This window comes from Entelurus aequoreus, linkage group LG22, assembly GCF_033978785.1.
Source record: "Entelurus aequoreus isolate RoL-2023_Sb linkage group LG22, RoL_Eaeq_v1.1, whole genome shotgun sequence".
Taxonomy (NCBI): domain Eukaryota; kingdom Metazoa; phylum Chordata; class Actinopteri; order Syngnathiformes; family Syngnathidae; genus Entelurus; species Entelurus aequoreus.
Window position 1 is genome coordinate 10,974,124 of NC_084752.1, and position 19,863 is coordinate 10,993,986.

At 37.2% G+C, this 19,863-nt stretch overlaps 2 protein-coding genes across 2 annotated transcripts in view; one reads left to right on the forward strand and one right to left on the reverse strand.

Moving 5' to 3' along the window:
- The window catches only part of rasal3 (RAS protein activator like 3), a 34,642-nt gene extending 25,190 nt beyond the window's left edge, over window positions 1-9,452 (reverse strand). Inside the window, exons 1-2 of the mRNA XM_062032641.1 lie at window positions 8,856-9,452; window positions 2,718-2,830 (exon numbers count right to left, since the gene is read on the reverse strand). Of these exons, the coding sequence (XP_061888625.1) occupies window positions 2,718-2,830; window positions 8,856-9,381 (639 nt within the window). The 5' untranslated portion in view covers window positions 9,382-9,452. The remainder of the gene's footprint in view (window positions 1-2,717; window positions 2,831-8,855) is intronic.
- The window catches only part of si:dkey-237i9.1 (SEC14-like protein 1), a 102,110-nt gene that overhangs the window by 19,152 nt on the left and 63,095 nt on the right, over window positions 1-19,863 (forward strand). The gene's annotated exons all lie outside the window — the stretch shown is intronic.

Consider the following 19,863-nt stretch of genomic DNA (forward strand, 5'->3'; position numbering starts at 1 on the left):
CTGTCAGGATTTCAGTTCAACTTCCGCATTGGAGCATTCACACGCAATTCCTTCAGGAAATGCCTCATCTGGTCTATATTTGGCATATAAATAATAATAAAACCATTTCAAAACAGGTTACCAAGTGCCCTAATTTGTCTGCTGACATATGCAGCAACATATTGCGTCATTTCCAGTTGTATTATTTTGTCAAAACTATTATTAATATACCATAATTGCTCATTCACGGTTAATACTTGGTTACTTTATGTTGCAACATGTTCTATCTACACTTTTGTTGAAATGTAATAAGCACTTATTCTTGTATTGTTTGGATGCTTTACATTAGCTTTGGGTGGTACTACAAATTTGGGTATAAAATCCAATACCAAATATTTACAGGGGCAGTATTTATCCTACCAATGGTGATACTTAAAGGGGAACTGTATTTTGTTTGGAATTTTGTCTATCATTCACAATCCTTATGTTAGACAAACACACAACAATGGAGAGCCATTACGTCATTTACGTCCATTCTGCCTACAGTATAAAGCAATTCTACAACATCCAAAAACTTCCATTAATGTTTTATATACACATTGTAAGTATATGCAATGCTGTAACAACACATTCACAATAACATGTAACATTGAAGTATTTTGGTCATTTTAAGCATACGGCAGCGTATTAATTTCACAGATGCATCATGACAAGCAACAACAACTACTATTCATAGCAGACGTTGTGAGAGACAACAACGACTACTTTGGGACAAATGACGATCCAGAACCTTATATTTATTTCTGAGCCTGAATATACGAAGGATGGGCTACAAGTTTTAGAAGCTGAGTGATAAGCAGATCCAGCAAGTCGCACTATTGCTAAGTGCTAAACCAGAAATACAAGCTACGAACATAATAAAACCAATTAGACTGCAAACAAGCAAGAAAAATATGTGTTCTTGTCCTATATAGGGATTGTGAAAGAAAATTAGAGGAAAAAAATGTAGTTCCCTTCAAGATCATTGAATGATTCATTTTATGATTGCAATTATAATCAGACAACAACCAAAAATGGCGATGCAACAATATTAATTAAATATCTAAATAATATCCTAAGATTGGTTTTGGCCCTTAAAGGCCTACTGAAATGATTTTTTTTTTATTTAAACGGGGATAGCAGATCCATTCTATGTGTCATACTTGATCATTTCGCGATATTGCCATATTATTGCTGAAAGGATTTAGTAGAGAACATCGACGATAAAGTTCGCAACTTTTGGTCGCTGATAAAAAAAGCCTTGCCTGTACCGGAAGTAGCGTGACGTCGCAGGTTGAAAGGCTCCTCACATTTCCCCATTGTTTACACCAGCAGCGAGAGCAATTCGGACCGAGAAAGCGACGATTACCCCATTAACTTGAGCGAGGATGAAAGATTTGTGGATGAGGAACGTGAGAGTGAAGGATTAGAGTGCAGTGCAGGACGTATCTTTTTTTCGCTCTGACCGTAACTTAGGTACAAGCTGGCTCATTGGATTCCACACTTTCTCCTTTTTCTATTGTGGATCACGGATTTGTATTTTAAACCACCTCGGATACTATATCCTCTTGAAAATGAAATCGAGAACGCGAAATGGACATTCAAAGTGACTTTTATCTCCACGACAATACATCGGCGAAGCACTTTAGCTATGTAGCTAACGTGATAGCATCGGGCTTAACTGCAGATAGAAACAAAAGAAATAAACCCCTGACTGGAAGGATAGACAGAAAATCAACAATACTATTAAACCATGGACATGTAAATACACGGTTAATGCTTTCCAGCCTGGCGAAGTTAACAATGCTGTTGCTAACGACGCCATTGAAGCTAACTTAGCTACGGGACCTCACAGAGCTATGCTAAAAACATTAGCTCTCCACCTATGCCAGCCAGCCCTAATCTGCTCATCAACACCCGTGCTCACCTGCGTTCCAGCGATCGACGGAGCGACGAAGGACTTCACCCGATCATCGATGTGGTCGGCGGCTAGCGTCGGATAGCGCGTCTGCTATCCAAGTCAAAGTCCTCCTGGTTGTGTTGCTGCAGCCAGCCGCTAATACACCGATCCCACCTACAACTTTCTTCTTTGCAGTCTTCATTGTTCATTAAACAAATTGCAAAAGATTCACCAACACAGATGTCCAGAATACTGTGGAATTTTGTGATGAAAACAGAGCTTTTTGTATAGGATACAATGGTGTCCGAATACTTCCGTTTCAACGACTGACGTCACGCGCATACGTCATCATACATAGACGTTTTCAACCAGAAGTTTAGCGGGAAATTTTAAATTGCACTTTATAAGTTAACCCGGCCGTATTGGCATGTGTTGCAATGTTAAGATTTCATCATTGATATATAAACTATCAGACTGCGTGGTCGGTAGTAGTGGCTTTCAGTAGGCCTTTAAGTCTTCCTTTGTCTAGGGACTTGTTTCCTGAATTTGTGAACTGTAACAAAATTGACAAAAGATTTCATGATCGTAAAATAATATCGATCTAACCCCTGTGGGATGTGGACCTGATACTATAATACTTGGAATCGTTAAGTCAATATTTGTATCGACCTGTCGACCTTTGTTTACATTTGAGAACTCAATCAGTAGGCATATCTTCCTACAATGAGTAGCTTTAGCTTTTCCTCGTCCTCCAGTGATATTGCTACTTGGGTTTTTGACTATATGAGTGTGTTGTTACTTCTTCCTCTGGGGAGATGAGAATCTTTCCCTCCTCAAGAACACAGTTGCTGATGTTCCACAGGACAACCTCTTGATGTTTGTGGTGATCTTCATTCTCACCTTCATCCAAACCTGTCACAAACAAAAAGGCGGGCATCTTTAGAACTAGAAGTTACAATTGTGTAGTATTTAGGACTGGGAAAGGTAGAACAACTTTTTTTTTCTACCGACAAACACTGTACTTTAACCCATAAGAAGTAAGGAGCCATTTGTGCTGAGAATAAATGGTGTGGATGTACAAAACCCAAAACCAGTGAAGTTGGCATGTTGTGTAAATGGTAAATAAAAACAGAATACAATGATTTGCAAATCCTTTTCAACTTATATTCAATTGAATAGACTGCAAAGACAAGATATTTAATGTTCGAACTGGAAAACTTTGTTATTTTTTGCAAATATTAGCTCATTTGGAATTTGATGCCTGCAACATGTTTCGAAAAAGCTGGCACAAGTGGCAAAAAATGACTCATTTGAAACATCCCACGGTGAACAGGCTAATTGGGAACAGGTGGGTCCCATGATCGGTTATTTTCCATGAAACGCTCAGTATTGCACAAACAAGGGTGGGGTCAGGGTCACCACTTTGTGAAGAAATGCGTGAGCAGATTGTTTAAGAACAACATTTCTCAACCAGCAAAGAGTTTAGTGATTTCACCATCTACGGTTTGTAATATCATCAAAAGATTCAGAGAATCTGGAGAAATCATTGCACGTAAACAGCAAGGCTGAAATCCAACATTGAATGCCTGTGACCTTCGATCCCTCAGGCGGGAGTGCATCAAAAAGCGACATCAGTGTGTAAAGGATATCACCACATGGGCTCAGGAACACTTCAGAAAACCACTGTCAGAAACTACAGTTGGTCGCTACATCTGTAAGTGCAAGTTAAAACTCTACTATGCAAAGCCAAAGCCATTTATCAACAACACCCAGAAACGCTGCGGGCTTCTTTGGGCCCGAGCTCATCTAAGATGGACTGATGCAAAGTAGAAAAGTGTTCTGTGGTCTGACGAGTCCACATTTCAAATTGTTTTTGTAAACTGTGGACATTGTGTCCTCTGCAACAAAGAGTAAAAGAGTGCGGGTACTAGACTGGCCTGCCTGTAGTCCAGTCCTGGCTCCCATTGAAAATGTGTGGCACAATATGAAGCTTAAAATACCACAACGGAGACCCCGGACTGTTGAACAACTTAAGCTGTACATCAAGCAAGAATGGGATAGAATTCCACCTGAAAAGCTTCAAAAATTGGTTTCCTCAGTTCCCAAACGTTTACTGAGTGTTGTTAAAAGGAAAGGCCATGTAGCACAGTGGTAAAAATGCCTCTTTGCCAACTTTTTTGCAATGTGTTGCTGCCATTAAATTCTAACTTAAGGATTGTTTTCACAAAAAAAATAAGTTTTCTCAGTTTAAACATTAAATATCTTGTCTTTGCAGTCTATTCAATTGAATATAATTTGAAAAGGATTTGCAAATCATTGTATTCTATTTTTATATACAAATTACACAACGTGCCAACTTCACTGGTTTTGGGTTTTGTATTTATGTGTCGAAGTTCTCCTCTTGGCCAAGCCACCTTCGACTGCATGTCCACCCCGTCAGCCATGTTGTAGTTTTTAGCGCTTCCATATCGAGTCTACTGACAGATATAAGTTAGAACTACATGCTACTTTTTATTTGAAATGGCAACAGCGGAGGTTTTTAGCATGCGTGTGCCTGTACGAGCCAGTCTGCCCCACAACAAGAGGATAAAGAACAATAAGGATCTTGTTGACGACAACTTTGGGCTACAGCTGAGTACAATTGGCTGGCTCGTGCCAAGCTCTCCAGATAAACCTCTACCATATGTGAAGATATGCGCTGACGTCACTAAGGCAAGATACTGTTAGAATAATTATGTATATATTATCACACTAACTTTATGCTTAAGGGCCATTGCTATAAATCAGGGGTGTCCAAAGTGCGTCCCGGGGGCCATTTGCGTCCCGCAGCTAATTGTTTACCGGCCCGCCACACATTCTGGAAATACTATTGTAAAAATAAAAAAGAACATTAAAAAAAAGTGGAATGAGGTGAAATCTAACGAGAAAAAGTTGCAATGTTGACACAAAAGCTGCCATGCAGGCTGTTTTTTTTTCTTTTGTCTTTCTTCATTTCTCTTTTTTTGCCATTGCTCAAAAAAAAAAAATAATGACAAAAAATTCATGTTATAATGAATTATTTTCAGGGCTCCAATTACTTCAAATAGTTCACTTTAAAATGTTTTATGTGGTAAATATTGCATATATTGTGTAGTAGCCATATAAAAACATCAACGTTTTCTTTGACAAAAGAGCATAGAACAAACAAAATAATAGTTCCAGCTAGAGATGTCCGATAACATCGGCCGGCCGATATTATCGGCCGATAAATGCTTTAAAATTTAATATCGGAAATTATCGGTATCGGTTTTTTTATTATCGGTATCGGGGTTTTTTTGGGTTTTTTAAAAATTTTTTATTAAATCAACATAAAAAACACAAGATACACTTACAATTAGTGCACCAACCCAAAAAATCTCCCCCCCCCATTTACACTCATTCACACAAAAGGGTTGTTTCCTTCTGTTATTAATATTGTGGTTCCTACATTATATATCAATATATATCAATACAGTCTGCAAGGGATACAGTCCGTAAGCACACATGATTGTGCGTGCTGCTGGTCCACTAATAGTACTAACCTTTAACAGTTAATTTTACTAATTTTCATTAATTACTAGTTTCTATGTAACTGATTTTATATTGTTTTACTTTCTTTTTTATTCAAGAAAATGTTTTTAATTTATTTATCTTATTTTATTTTATTAATTTAAAAAAAAAAAAGGACCTTATCTTCACCATACCTGGTTGTCCAAATTAGGCATAATAATGTGTTAATTCCACAACTGTATATATCAGTATCGGTATCGGTTGATATCGGTATCGGTAATTAAAGAGTTGGACAATATCGGAATATCGGATATCGGCAAAAAGCCATTATTGGACATCCCTAGTTCCAGCATAAAATCGACAGATATATCTGAAGTTGATCTCGTAACTTAAGTGTTGAAAGTAAAAGAAAAACCTAATAAAAATGTATCACTTTATGAGTCGGGCACCTTTTGGATCCCAAATATATTTAGTGATTTTTTAATTTATTTTTTCACTGTCATTACTCAAAAATATGAAAGAATTAAAATCAATGGTGTCCTGCATTATTGATCTTTTAGGGCTCAAATTACTAAATACTGCATATTTCAGTTTTACTATTAAAAAAACTAAGTTGTTTTTGACAGAAAAGCCATAAAATATGTTTTTTAATTTGCATTACTTTATATCAACTTGAAGTTGATATAGAGATTTACTTTAAGCGTTAAATAATTTAAAAAAAATGATAATCTGACTTATTTTTAACATTTTAATGACTGAGACCCTTTATGGTCCCCCGGGACCCCTAAAGGTAAAATAAATAAAAAATGCATATATTTTGTTATGGTTTGAAAATGAAAAATATCAAAATGGCCCCCACATGCTTTAATTTTTCTGTGTGCGGCCCTCAGTGGAAAAAGTTTGGACACCCCTGTGCTACAGCATTGTGCAACGTGTGAAGGTTTTAAAGGGGATTTAAATGTGATCTCTGACAGTGGTACAAATTATTTCCAAAGCAGGAGACCCACCCGGACATACAACACCGGTACATAGCTCATGAAAAAAAATTATCTCGAAAATAATTTTCTAGAAAATATTCTAATGGAAATGACTGCTATCATGGTTATAATAAGACATTTAACTTGTTATGATGTCAGGTTAGACTTAGACTTAGACTTAGACAAACTTTAATGATCCACAAAGGAAATTGTTCCACACAGTAGCTCAGTTACAAAGGATGGAAAGGATAGGGATGGAAAGGATAATGCACACAATAGCACAAAAAGAGGGCAAAAACAAAAGGTATAAAGTAGACAAAAAATGTACCATAGTCGCATTATTAAATATAACATATATGTAATATTTATATTATTATTATTTGGGACAGGTGTGCTGCTGGTATGGCCACAGTGTGCACGTCTGATGTTGCTCACTAAACGCTCAGGGATTTTGTGCGTTTGCTCAGACACATAAAAAACTAGAGTGAACATTGCCCGTGAGGTACTAGAAGTGGAAGGAAAGCTCACAGGATGTGAGCAGCGGTACGGAAAGAGAGATAGCATCACTTGCAACTTTGCAAACGGGAGTGGCAATTTAGTGTGCACGAGGCCTTCAATCCAGACAGTGTTTACCCCAACTCGTATGGTTGTTTTTTTTAAAGTGACGTCCACTACATGAACATGTTTGGTGGCTCATTTTTATCACATTGTCTGTCTTGTCCTACTCTGCTTTGTGGCTTTCTGAACTTTCAAAAAGTTTAATAAGAACTTGACACATTTTGTTTTTAGAATACATTTTTTTGTCGAATCACTGTAATTTGCCTAGTGTCAATTTCAGACCCATGCTGAATAAGAAATGTCTGCATATGTTATATTTTTATTTTATTTTTACATATTTAACATATTGTGTATATACTATCAAATATACACTACCGTTCAAAAGTTTGGGGTCATCCAAACAATTTTGTGGAATAGCCTTCATTTCTAAGAACAAGAATAGACTGTTGAGTTTCAGATGAAAGTTCTCTTTTTCTGGCCATTTTGAGCGTTTAATTGACCCCACAAATGTGATGCTCCAGAAACTCAATCTGCTCAAAGGAAGGTCAGTTTTGTAGCTTCTGTAACGAGCTAAACTGTTTTCAGATGTGTGGACATGATTGCACAAGGGTTTTCTAATCATCAGTTAGCCTTCTGAGCCAATGAGCAAACACATTGTACCATTAGAACACTGGAGTGATAGTTGCTGGAAATGGGCCTCTATACACCTATGTAGATATTGCACCAAAAACCAGACATTTGCAGCTAGAATAGTCATTTACCACATTAGCAATGTATAGAGTGTACTTCTTTAAAGTTAAGACTAGTTTAAAGTTATCTTCATTGAAAAATAAGGACATATGGTCAGGAGTACATTCTGAAAGGAAAGTGTGTTCTTTAGTACCGTATTTTTCGGAGTATACGCTACCGTTCAAAAGTTTGGGGTCACCCAAACAATTTAGTGGAATAGCCTTCATTTCTAAGAACAAGAATAGACTGTCGAGTTTCAGATGAAAGTTCTCTTTTTCTGGCCATTTTGAGCGTTTAATTGACCCCACAAATGTGATGCTCCAGAAACTCAATCTGCTCAAAGGAAGGTCAGTTTTGTAGCTTCTGTAACGAGCTAAACTGTTTTCAGATGTGTGAACATGATTGCACAAGGGTTTTCTAATCATCAGTTAGCCTTCTGAGCCAATGAGCAAACACATTGTACCATTAGAACACTGGAGTGATAGTTGCTGGAAATGGGCCTCTATACACCTATGTAGATATTGCACCAAAAACCAGACATTTGCAGCTAGAATAGTCATTTACCACATTAGCAATGTATAGAGTGTATTTCTTTAAAGTTAAGACTAGTTTAAAGTTATCTTCATTGAAAAGTACAGTGCTTTTACTTCAAAAATAAGGACATTTCAATGTGACCCCAAACTTTTGAACGGTAGTGTATACTATCATCATAATACAGTCATCACACAAGATAATCATCAGAGTATATACATTGAATTATTTACATTATTTACATTATTTACAAGTGGACATAGAGAGAGAGAGATATCAGAAAGCATAAGAAAAGGTATCTACATTTGATTATTAACAATCCGGGGAGGGTGTTAGTTTAGGGTTGAAGTTGCCTGGAGGTGTACTTTTATTGCGGTTTTGAAGGAGGATAGAGATGCCCTTTCTTTTACACCTGTTGGGAGTGCATTCCACATTGACGTGGCATAGAAGGAGAATGAGTTAAGACCTTTGTTAGATAGGAATCTGGGTTTAACGTGGTTAGTGGAGCTCCCCCTGGTGTTGTGGTTATGGCGGTCATTTACGTTAAGGAAGTAGTTTGACATGTACTTCGGTATCAGGGAGGTGTAGCGGATTTTAAAACCCAGACAACTCACCTGGTAACAATGCGGGGGTGCTGTTCCGGCTGTGCAGTCTGGGCCTTTTCAGCTTCTGAGACACGGACCTCCAGTACTTTTTGAAGCGGGCCCCTCCGCCTTCTTGCTGAGGGTCAGCAGATGAGTCGCAGTCCGCCTCTGATGAACCGGCAGGGCTGCAGGTGGATTGCGTCAAGGTGGCAAAAAAGGAGGCGGTGGGCATTGAGAAGGCCCTTCTGAAAGGGTTCTTTCGCGCGGAGTTCATCTTGGTTTCTTTGTCTTCGGGGTCCTCACTCAAGGCCTTGCGCCATGTTTGCTTCTTGCTCCACTTGTTGCCTCTCGGAGACTTCTCAGGTGAACATGTTCCATCTTCCAACAACTCATGTAGGGACCCCTTGGAGCCAGTTTGCCATTTATATGTGCTTAGCAGGTCCGTGGACCGGGGTGCTTCCTCCTCAAGGTGCTCGGTTCTTTCCTTCTCTGGTGATCCCTCTTCTTTTTGAGATGGACGATCTGCAGGCTCCACTGATTTTTCCTCCGAACCCATTTTTTGATCTTGCAGAGTGTAAGAAATGTTCTTCTGTCTTTGCAAAAGTGCATGAAACAAAATCAAAAATCAAATCCTTGCACACTGAATACCTTCAGAGAAGGTAAGTGTATCAAGGACGAGTTAGCTGAAGTCTACTCTGCTGATGACTTTCAGCATTTCCTGTCTTGCGTAAAAACGTTGGTCGGCACAACCTGAAACCCTTTAGAGGTCTGTCTGTGGTGGCATTGCAGCTGCAGCACCCACATTGTCTCAAACAAACTTCCTCAATAAGTCAAAGACTTTTTTTTTGTCTGGCGTCCTTTTGTTTAAACTTTAACTGGCCAATAAAGCTCATTCTGAATATTCCAAAAATCAGATGATGCACGCTAAAAAAGGCTGGGTTATTTTGATAACCCAATTTATGAGTTGCGAGTGTTGGGTTAAATTTTGGAGTTATTTTTATGAAGAGCAATCCATTTTTTTGGGGTTATATGGGTATTATTTGAACTAGGAATGTCCGATAATGGCTTTTTGCCGATATCCGATATTCCGATATTGTCCAACTCTTTAATTACCGATACCGATATCAACCGAAATATGCAGTCGTGGAATTAACACATTATTATGCCTAATTTGGACAACCAGGTATGGTGAACATAAGGTACTTTTTAAAAAAATTAGTAAAATAAGATAAATAAATTAAAAACATTTTCTTGAATAAAAAAGAAAGTACAACAATATAAATACAGTTACATAGAAACTAGTAATTAATGAAAATGAGTAACATTAACTGTTAAAGGTTAGTATTAGTGGAGCAGCAGCACGCACAATCATGTGTGCTTACGGACTGTATCCCTTGCAGACTGTATTGATATATATTGATATATAATGTAGGAACCAGAATATTAATAACAGAAAGAAACAACCCTTTTGTGTGAATGAGTGTAAATGGGGGAGGGAGGTTTTTTGGGTTGGTGCACTAATTGTAAGTGTCTCTTGTATTTTTTATGTTGATTTAATAAAATAAAAAATAAAAAAACGATACCGATAATAAAAAAACCGATACCGATAATTATCGGACATCTCTAATTTGAACCCAATTTCTGTGTTTTCAATACTATGAACCATTTTTGGGTTGTTTTTCAATGAGTAACGCATTTTTGGGTAAAATTATTTTTTTTATTAAAAAGGTAAATTTTTCTTGTCGGGAACTTTATTATGGGTTAATCTCATTAACATTATTTACAATCACACATCTTACACCAGGGGTGTCCAAACTTTTTCCACTGAAAAATTAAAGCATGCCGTGGCCATTTTGATATTTTTTATTTTCAAACCATAACAAAATATATAGATTTTTTTTTTTTTTACCTTTAGGGCTCCTGGGGCCCATAAAGGGTCTCAGTCGCGGATGTAACAGTTGGTTGGGGGGCGCATAATAAATTAAAATAACATAACATAACATTAAAATGTTAAAAACAAGTGAAATTATTATTTTTTTAATTTTTTATTTAACGCTTACAATAAATCTGTATATCAACTTGATATAAAGTAATTAAAAAAAATGCCTTATGCCTTTTCTGTCAAACACAACTTTGTTTTTTTATAGTAAAACTGAAATATGCAGTATTTGGAAAATTGTGAAGTAATTGGAGCCCTGAAAATATCAATAATGCAGGACACCATTGATTTTATTGTCATTATTGTTTTTGATTAATCATAGTGAAAAGATAAATAAAATCCCCACTAAATATTTTGGGATCCAAAAGGTCCCCCGCTCATAAAGTGATACATATTTATTATTATTTGTCTTACTTTCAAGACTTAAGTTACGAGATCAACTTCAGATATTTCTGTCGATTTTACGTTTGAACTCTTATTTTGTTAGTTTTATGCTCTTTTGTCAAAGAAAACGTTGATGTTTTTATATGGCAACCACACAATATATGCAATATTTTTTTCCACATAAAACATTTTAATGTGAAATATTTGAAGTAATTGGAGCCTTGAATAGGTCAAAAATTCATTATAACATTGATTTTTTTCCTTTTTTTTTTCCTTTGAGCATTGGCAAAAAAAGGAAAATAAAGATAGACAGCCTGCATGGCAGCTTTGTGTCAACATTGCAACTTTTTCTAGTTAGATTTCACCTCATTCCACTTTTTTAATGTGTTTTTAATTTTTTTAATAGCATTTCCAGAATGTGGGGCGAGCCGGTAAACAATTAGCTGCGGGCCGCAAATGACCCCCGGGCCGCACTTTGGACACCCCTGTCTTACACTATACTGCCAAGTATTTGGCCACCTGCCTTGACTCACATGTGAACTTGAAGTGCCATCCCATTCCTAACCCATAGGGTTCAATATGATGTCTGTCCACCTTTTGCAGCTATTACAGCTTCAACTCTTCTGGGAAGGCTGTCCACAAGGTTGCGGAGTGTGTTTACAGGAATTTTCCACCATTCTTCCAAAAGCGCATTGTTGAGGTCACACACTAATGTTGGCTCTCAGTCTCCGTTCTAATTCATCCCAAAGGTGTTCTATCGGATTCAGGTCAGGACTCTGTGCGGGCCAGTCAAGTTAATCCACACCAGACTCTGTCATCTATGTCTTTATGGATCTTGCTTTGTTTCACGACTGGGTTTGTTGCACAGGTGGCATCCTATGACAGTTCCACGCTGGAAATCACTGAGAGCGGCCCATTCTTTCACAAATGTTTGTAGAAACAGTCCCCATGCCTAAGTGCTTGATTTTATACACCTGTGGCCGGGCCAAGTGATTAGGACACCTGATTCTGATCATTTGGATGGGTGGCCAAATACTTTTGGCAATATAGTGTATGTACATGAAAATATTTGAGCATGCTGTATAGGACTACTATGAAAAAAACCGTCACTCATATCTTGCTTTTGAGTATGTTTTAATGGATTAAAAATCATTTTGACAAACCAGCAGTAACATTTATAATTTTTAATCAACTATTGGGTCAAGGAGCGCTAAATTGCGCAACCCAATAGTTGGGTTTGGAATAACCGAACATTGTAGTGAGCATAACTCAGCTATTGTGTGAAATAAATTCAACCCAATAGTTGGGTTATGAATCAACCAACCTTGAGTTATCATAACTCAACTTTTGGGTTAAATAATTCAACCCAATCATTTGGTTTGGAATAACCCAACATTAAGTTATCATAACTCAACTTTTGGGTTGAATAATTCAACCCAATAATTTGGTTGGGAATAACCCAACATTAAGTTATCATAACTCAACGTTTTGGTTAAATAATTCACCGCAAAAGTTGGGTTGAAAAAAATTAACCCAAAATGTTGAGTTAAAATAACTCAAATAAGGGGTTTGTCCTTTTCTGAGCCAGCAGTTGGGTTACAAATTGGTTACTTTTTTAATGGGTGTTTATGGGTTAAAATTTTTTTTTTTTTTTTAACCTAACATTTTTTTAGTGTGAGCTGCTGGCCATTTTTGAGATTTTACATTTTGTCAGCAGGCTAAAAAAAATGAACATTTTTTACAGTAAAATATTACAATCAACATTTACAGTAACATTACAACAAATTACTGTAAACATTAGGATATTCTTATATTTCACAGCAATTACCTCCATTTCACCGTAAACATAGGGCTCTGTAATATCACAACAAAGAAGAGTTTTGCGAGAGTCCGTAAGTTGTCGTCCACTGTCGTACGGTTAGGGATGATGTTTGATAATAAATTATCGAGTTTGAGCCTATTATCGAATCCTCTTATCGAACCGATTCCTTATCGATTCTCTTATCGAGTCCAGATAGGTTGTTGTATATGGAAAAAAACACACAATATTTGGTTTAACAAAAGCTCACTTTTATTATGTAAGAAAACAATTTAATCTAATAAATAAATAAATATTGACTGTTACCCCTCTAAAAAAATAAAATAAAAAAAATAAATATTGACTGTTGTTACCCAAAGTATATTAAGTGGGATTTTTCAAAAAAAAACTAATATATACAGTAACACAAAAACAACCTGTCTCTGTGATCACTATAGATGTATAAATAATAATATAGTGTTAAATAAAATCAGTCCCTTGGGCACAAAACTGAAAATAATACAGCTCTCCAAAAAGTGCAATTCTGCTGCTATTTGACATAACTGTTTGTTATGATGCTTTGACATTTTTGCACTTTATTTCTTTATTGAAAGAAAATTCTATGAAGAGAAAGGTTCTTTGCAAATGTGGTTACAGTGCTAAAAAATGAAAAGTTAAAGTTAAAAAAATAAATACACTTTATTGAGTTAACATTATTTCTTCATAGGGGGGAAGATGTTATGAGCTAGGAATATAACAACTACACTACCCATCATGCAACGGGAGTGACGAGCATGCGCGGTAGCCCCGAAAAGTGTTGTTGCATGTCGTCACCCGGCAGCTAAGAATGAGGTTATGAGCACGCTGTGAATGTAAACGTCAAGAACTCAGCCAACACGCCTCGTCTGCATTATTTATAATTAGACAGACAACACATATACAGTGTGATTTTGTTTTGTTTGCAAGTAAAGAAAAACAAAAGTTAAAAAAGGGAGATATGTTGTATATATGTATGTGCTGCGGTTGCTTTAAGAACGTTGCGACAGCTGCCGTAAAGGACGTGCGTTGCTAGCCTGGTTGCTATGTTTCAGGTTGTGAGTGTTCATGTGTTTTTACCCTGCTCAAATCTCTCAGTAAAGTTATTCATTGGATTATACCTTTTTGTTTTGAACTTTATTACACCTTGGAGCGCTTTTTCCCGTCCATTGTTTTCCTGCTTTCGCTATCCGCGCCTAATGACTGAGCTACGTGACGCCATTTCTTGTGATGTCCCGCGGAGCATTTCTGGTCGGGACGGGATTCGTTCCGAGGGATTCGAATAAAGAACCAACTCTTTTTCTTTACTATAGTGGTCTCGATAACGGGTACCGGTTCTCAAAAAGGGATTCGAGTCCGAGGACTCGGTTCATTTCTTATCAAACAACCGGGGAAAACCGGTTTCGAGTATCATCCCTACGTACGGTAGTCAAAAAGTTCCTTCTTTGTTGTGGGGCAGACTGTCTTGTACATGCACATGGATGTTAAAATCCTCCTTTGTTACCGTTTGTAACAGTGGTTCTTAACCTTGTTGGAGGTACCGAACCCCACCAGTTTCATGCGCATTCACCGAACCCTTCTTTAGTGAAAAAAAAAAAAAAAAATTTTTTTCAAATTCAAGACAAAGTTATATGTTTTTGGTAACACTTTAGTATGGGGAACATATTCTAAGTAACAAAGACTTAATTTAGAGTTATTTGGTTAGGGTTAGGGCTAGAGGGTTAGGGTCAGGGTTAGAGGGTTAGGGTTATAATAAGGCCATGCCGAATAAGGCATTAATAAGTACTTAATAATGACTAGTTAAGAGCCAATATGTTACTAATTTGCATGTTAATAAGCAACTAATTAATGGTGAATATGTTCCCCGTACTAAAGTGTCACCATGTTTTATTACTGGTGCATAAAAAGAACCGTGCATGAACATCACCTTGTTCAAAGAACAAAACCAACACAGTGCATAAACTCACAACAAATTACACACCTGCAAATCAGTCTGACTTCTGCTGTTGCCGTAACCGTAATACGCCGATAGGGAGAAGTTTTTATTTACACGATGAGTCGGGTGTGTTTTGACCTCCGCCGAACCCCTGAGCCCGACTCACCGAACCACTAGGGTTCGATCGAACCCAGGTTAAGAACCACTGGTTTATAATAAGTAGTTTAGAGTTCTAACTTTTGTCCTAGACTTAGACTTGGACAAACTTTAATGATCCACAAGGGAAATTGTTCCACACGGTAGTGCAGTTACAAAGGATGGCATGGGTAAGGATGGAAAGGATAATGCTGGAATAAAGTAAACTAAAAATGTATGATAGTAGCAATGGGAAATATAACATATATGTAATATTTACATATTATATATACAGCGTATAATATATACTGATATATACTGAGTGCGGAATGAAGGAGTTCTTGAGTCGAACACTGTGAGCTCCGCTGTCCCTCAATTGTCTGGTGGAGTGGGTGGGCAGGATTGTCCATGATGGCCAGCAGTTTGTCCAGTGTCCTCCTGTCCCTCACTGACACAAAGCCGGCGGTGTTTCTGGGTGTTGTTGATAAATGGATTTCGCTTTGCACAGTAGAGTTTTAACTAGCACTTACAGATGTAGCGACCAACTGTAGTTACCCACAGTGGTTTTCTGAAGTGTTCTTGAGTCCATGTGGTGATATCCTCTACACACTGATGTCGCTTTTTGATGCCTGATGGATCGAAGGTCCATAATATGCTCGCTTATGTGCAGTGATTTCTCCAGATTCTCTGAACCTTTTGATGATATTACGGACCGTAGATGGTGAAATCCCCAAATTCCTTGCAATAGCTGGTTGAGAAATGTTGTTCTTAAACTGTTCGACAATTTGCTCATGCATTTGTTGACAAAGTGGTGACCCTCGCCCCATCCTTGTTGGTGAATGACTGAGCATTTCATGGAAGCTGCTTTTATACCCCATCATGGCACCCACCTGTTCCCAATTAGCCTGTTCACCTGTGGGATGTTCCAAATAAGTGTTTGATGAGCATTCCTCAACTTTCCCAGTCTTTTTTGCCACCTGTGCCAGCTTTTTTGAAACATGTTGCAGGCATCAAATTCCAAATGAGCTAATATTTGCAAAAAATAACAAAGTTTTCCAGTTTGAACGTTAAATATCTTGTCTTTGCAGTCTATTCAATTGAATATACCGGTAAGTTGAAAAGGATTTGCAAATCATTGTATTCTCTTTTTATTTACCATTTACACAACGTGCCAACTTCACTGGTTTTGGGGTTTGTATTTATTTGCAAGCTTTGGAAGTCTTTAAGTGTCATAAATCATATATATATATATATATATATATATATATATATATATATATATATATATATATATATATATATATATATATATATATATATATATATATATATATATATATATATATATATGATAATAGCTTCAATAAAGAGGCAACTTGTTTTTCCACTCTACCGGTCCTTAAACATCTTTACGACAAACAATCACTAAAAACATTTTAGAAAATTAACAAACTTTCTCATCTCCCAAGTTATCATATATTATTGGGTTAGTACTTCTTTTTCATTGTCTTTTGATGGGCGCTAAATCAGGCCGCACAAATTGTAAAGCACTGAAGTTTGACAGGACTATAGATAGGCTCTATTGACAGGTGAGTGTAGTTTCCTGTCAAAGCGAGGCACATCCTGTGCATTCATTAGTTAGACTCTGGCAACCACTTCCTGTGTTCAAAACTATATTTCACATCTGTTGTTACGAATGACACTCAAAACCTTTCATTTTACAGGGAGTCACTAAAGCCTAGACGTGTATATACATAGAGTTTATTTTAATTCATAATTGATACACATACAATGCAATAAATAATTAATTAATTAATTATTAAAAAATATTGTGGGATGAAATTATTTTACCAAAATAAAAAACAAAAAAACGTACAATAATATATAAAAAAATATTACATTATACATGTAATTTAAAATAAGATGTTTATGTATACCATGTATTTATTGTTTCAGATATCATTATATATCAGTGGTCCCCAACCACCGAGCTGCGGCCCGGTACCGGTCCGTGGACCGATTGGTACCGGGCCGCACAAGAAATAAATATATATATATATATATATATAAATATATATATATATATATATATATATATATATATATATATATATATATATATATATATATATATATATATATATATATATATATATATATATATATATATATATATATATATATATATATATATTATTTTTTTATTAAATCAACATAAAAAACACAATACATACATTATATATCAATATAGATCAATACAGTCTGCAGGGATACAGTCCGTAAGCACACATAATTGTATTTCTTTATGACAAAAAAAATTTAAATAAAATTCCCTCTCCCCCCCGGTCTTCAAGCGTTGACCGGTCCGCAGCTACAAAAAGGTTGGGGACCATGGTTATATATGACACATGAAAAAAATGTTAATGTTAGTTTTTTATAACTGTGTAACGTACGCATTTTTGCCAATATTTACAAACTTTAGGGACACTCTGAACATCTAATATCTATAGATATTCACTGTAGTGTCATAAATAATGTAGCTGTCTAAAATGAAATGTGTGTACCATGCATTCCTTTAAAATAGTTTCTTACATTACATACAATGAAGAAAGTAAAGTATGACAAAATCAATTAATTGACATTTTAATCACTAGCTTCAAGGCCAAGGAAGAAGCACAGATTCGTCGTGGTGAAGAAGGTGTGTTGCCCTGAAGTCACTTGTTAATATTCTTTACATAATTACTTGATAATACTTTTGTTTTGTTTATACAAAGTGCAAAGACATATATAGTGACTGCAATGCTTTAATTTGGAGCCAAAGTTGTATTTAATCATAGTACACCATAAACGGTAAACAGCAGTTGGGTGATGTCACGTCCGCTCAGTTACTTCCTGTTGGTTGACTTCCGGTATTCGTCTGAATGTTGCCATCCTACACAAAGCAGCGTAGAAGCAATGCTGTAAGTTGTCTTTCACAAGTTAAGAACATGTAAGACATGTTAAAAGAAAGTGTAATAGTGCCGATATGTCGAATTAATTACAACGTGTTCAAGCCATTCAGGCAGACGGGGGCCTCCCTCTGCTGGACATTTTGGGACATTACAGTTACATTTTCTATGTCATTGTAGACAAATACACTATATTGCCAAAAGTATTTGGCCACCCATCTAAATGATCAGAATCAGGTGTCCTAATCACTTGGTCCGGCCACAGGTGTATAAAATCAAGCACTTAGGCATGGAGACTGTTTCTACAAACATTTGTGAAAGAATGGGCCGCTCTCAGTGATTTCCAGCGTGGAACTGTCATAGGATGCCACCTGTGCAAGAAATCCAATCGTGAAATTCCCTCCCTCCTAAATATTCCATCAACTGTCGGCTTTGTTATAAGAAAATGGAAGAGTTTGGGAACAACAGCAACTCAGCCACCAAGTGGTAGGCTGTAAACTGACAGAGAGGGGTCAGCGGATGCTGAAGCGCATACTACAAAAAGATCGCCAACTTTCTGCACCGTCAGTTGCTACAGAGCTCCAAACTTCATGTGACCTTCCAATTAGCCCATGTACAGTATGCAGAGAGCTTACTGGAATGGGGTTCCATGGCCGAGCAGCTGCATCTAAGCCATACATCACCAAGTCCAATGCAAAGCGTGGGATACAGTGGTGTAAATCATGTCGCCACTGGACTCTAGAGCAGTGGAGACGCCTTTTCTGGAGTGTCGAATCACGCTTTTCTATCTGGTAATCTGATGGACGAGTCTGGTTTTGGAGGTTGCCGGGAAAATGGTACATTTCGGACTGCATTGTGCCGAGTGTGAAATTTGGTGGAGGAGGAATTATGGTGTGGGGTTGTTTTTCAGGAGTTGGCCTCTTAGTTCCAGTGAAAGGAACTTTGAATGCTCCAGGATACCAAAACATTTTGGACAATTCCATGTTCCCAACCTTGTGGGAACAGTTTGGAGCGGGCCCCTTCCTCTTCCAACATGACTGTGCACCAGTGCACAAAGCAAGGTCCATTAAGGATTGAATGACAGAGTCTGGTGTGGATGAACTTGACTGGCCTGCACAGAGTCCTGACCTTAAACCGATAGATCACCTTTGGGATGAATTAGAACGGAGACTGAGAGCCAGGCCTTCTCGACCAACATCAGTGTGTGACCTCACCAATGCGCTTTTGGAAGAATGGTAGAAAATTCCTGTAAACACACTCCGCAACCTTGTGGACAGCCTTCCCAGAAGAGTGGAAGCTGTAATAGCTGCAAAAGGTGGACCGACATCATATTGAACCCTATGGGTTAGGAATGGGATGGCACTTCAAGTTCATATGTGAGTCAAGGCAGGTGGCCAAATACTTTTGGCAATATAGTGTATGTACAGAGGCAATAAGTATTTTTTTTATCTCTTTATTTTTTCAGTTTTTCACTGTCATGTCTATGACGAAATGTCACAAGTACCGTAATTTCCGGACTATAAGCCGCACCTGACTATAAGCCGCACCAGCTAAATTTAGGGGAAAATACGGATTGCTCCATATATAAGCCGCACCCGACTATAAGCCGCAGGGTTTTGATGTGTAATTACCGTAGTATATAGGGGTTCCTGCTACCACAGAGGGGATTGTCGGGACAGAGATGACTGTTTGGGAACGCAAAGCGTCCCATTTATTAACAATAAATGTTTCAATCATTCAATCAAACTTTCACATCTTTGACATGGCGAACAGCATTCGTGCAGAGTACAAATAATACAACGGTGCAAAGTAATACAAAGTGCTCGCCTGTACGTTATCAAAATAACCAGCCTACCGGTATA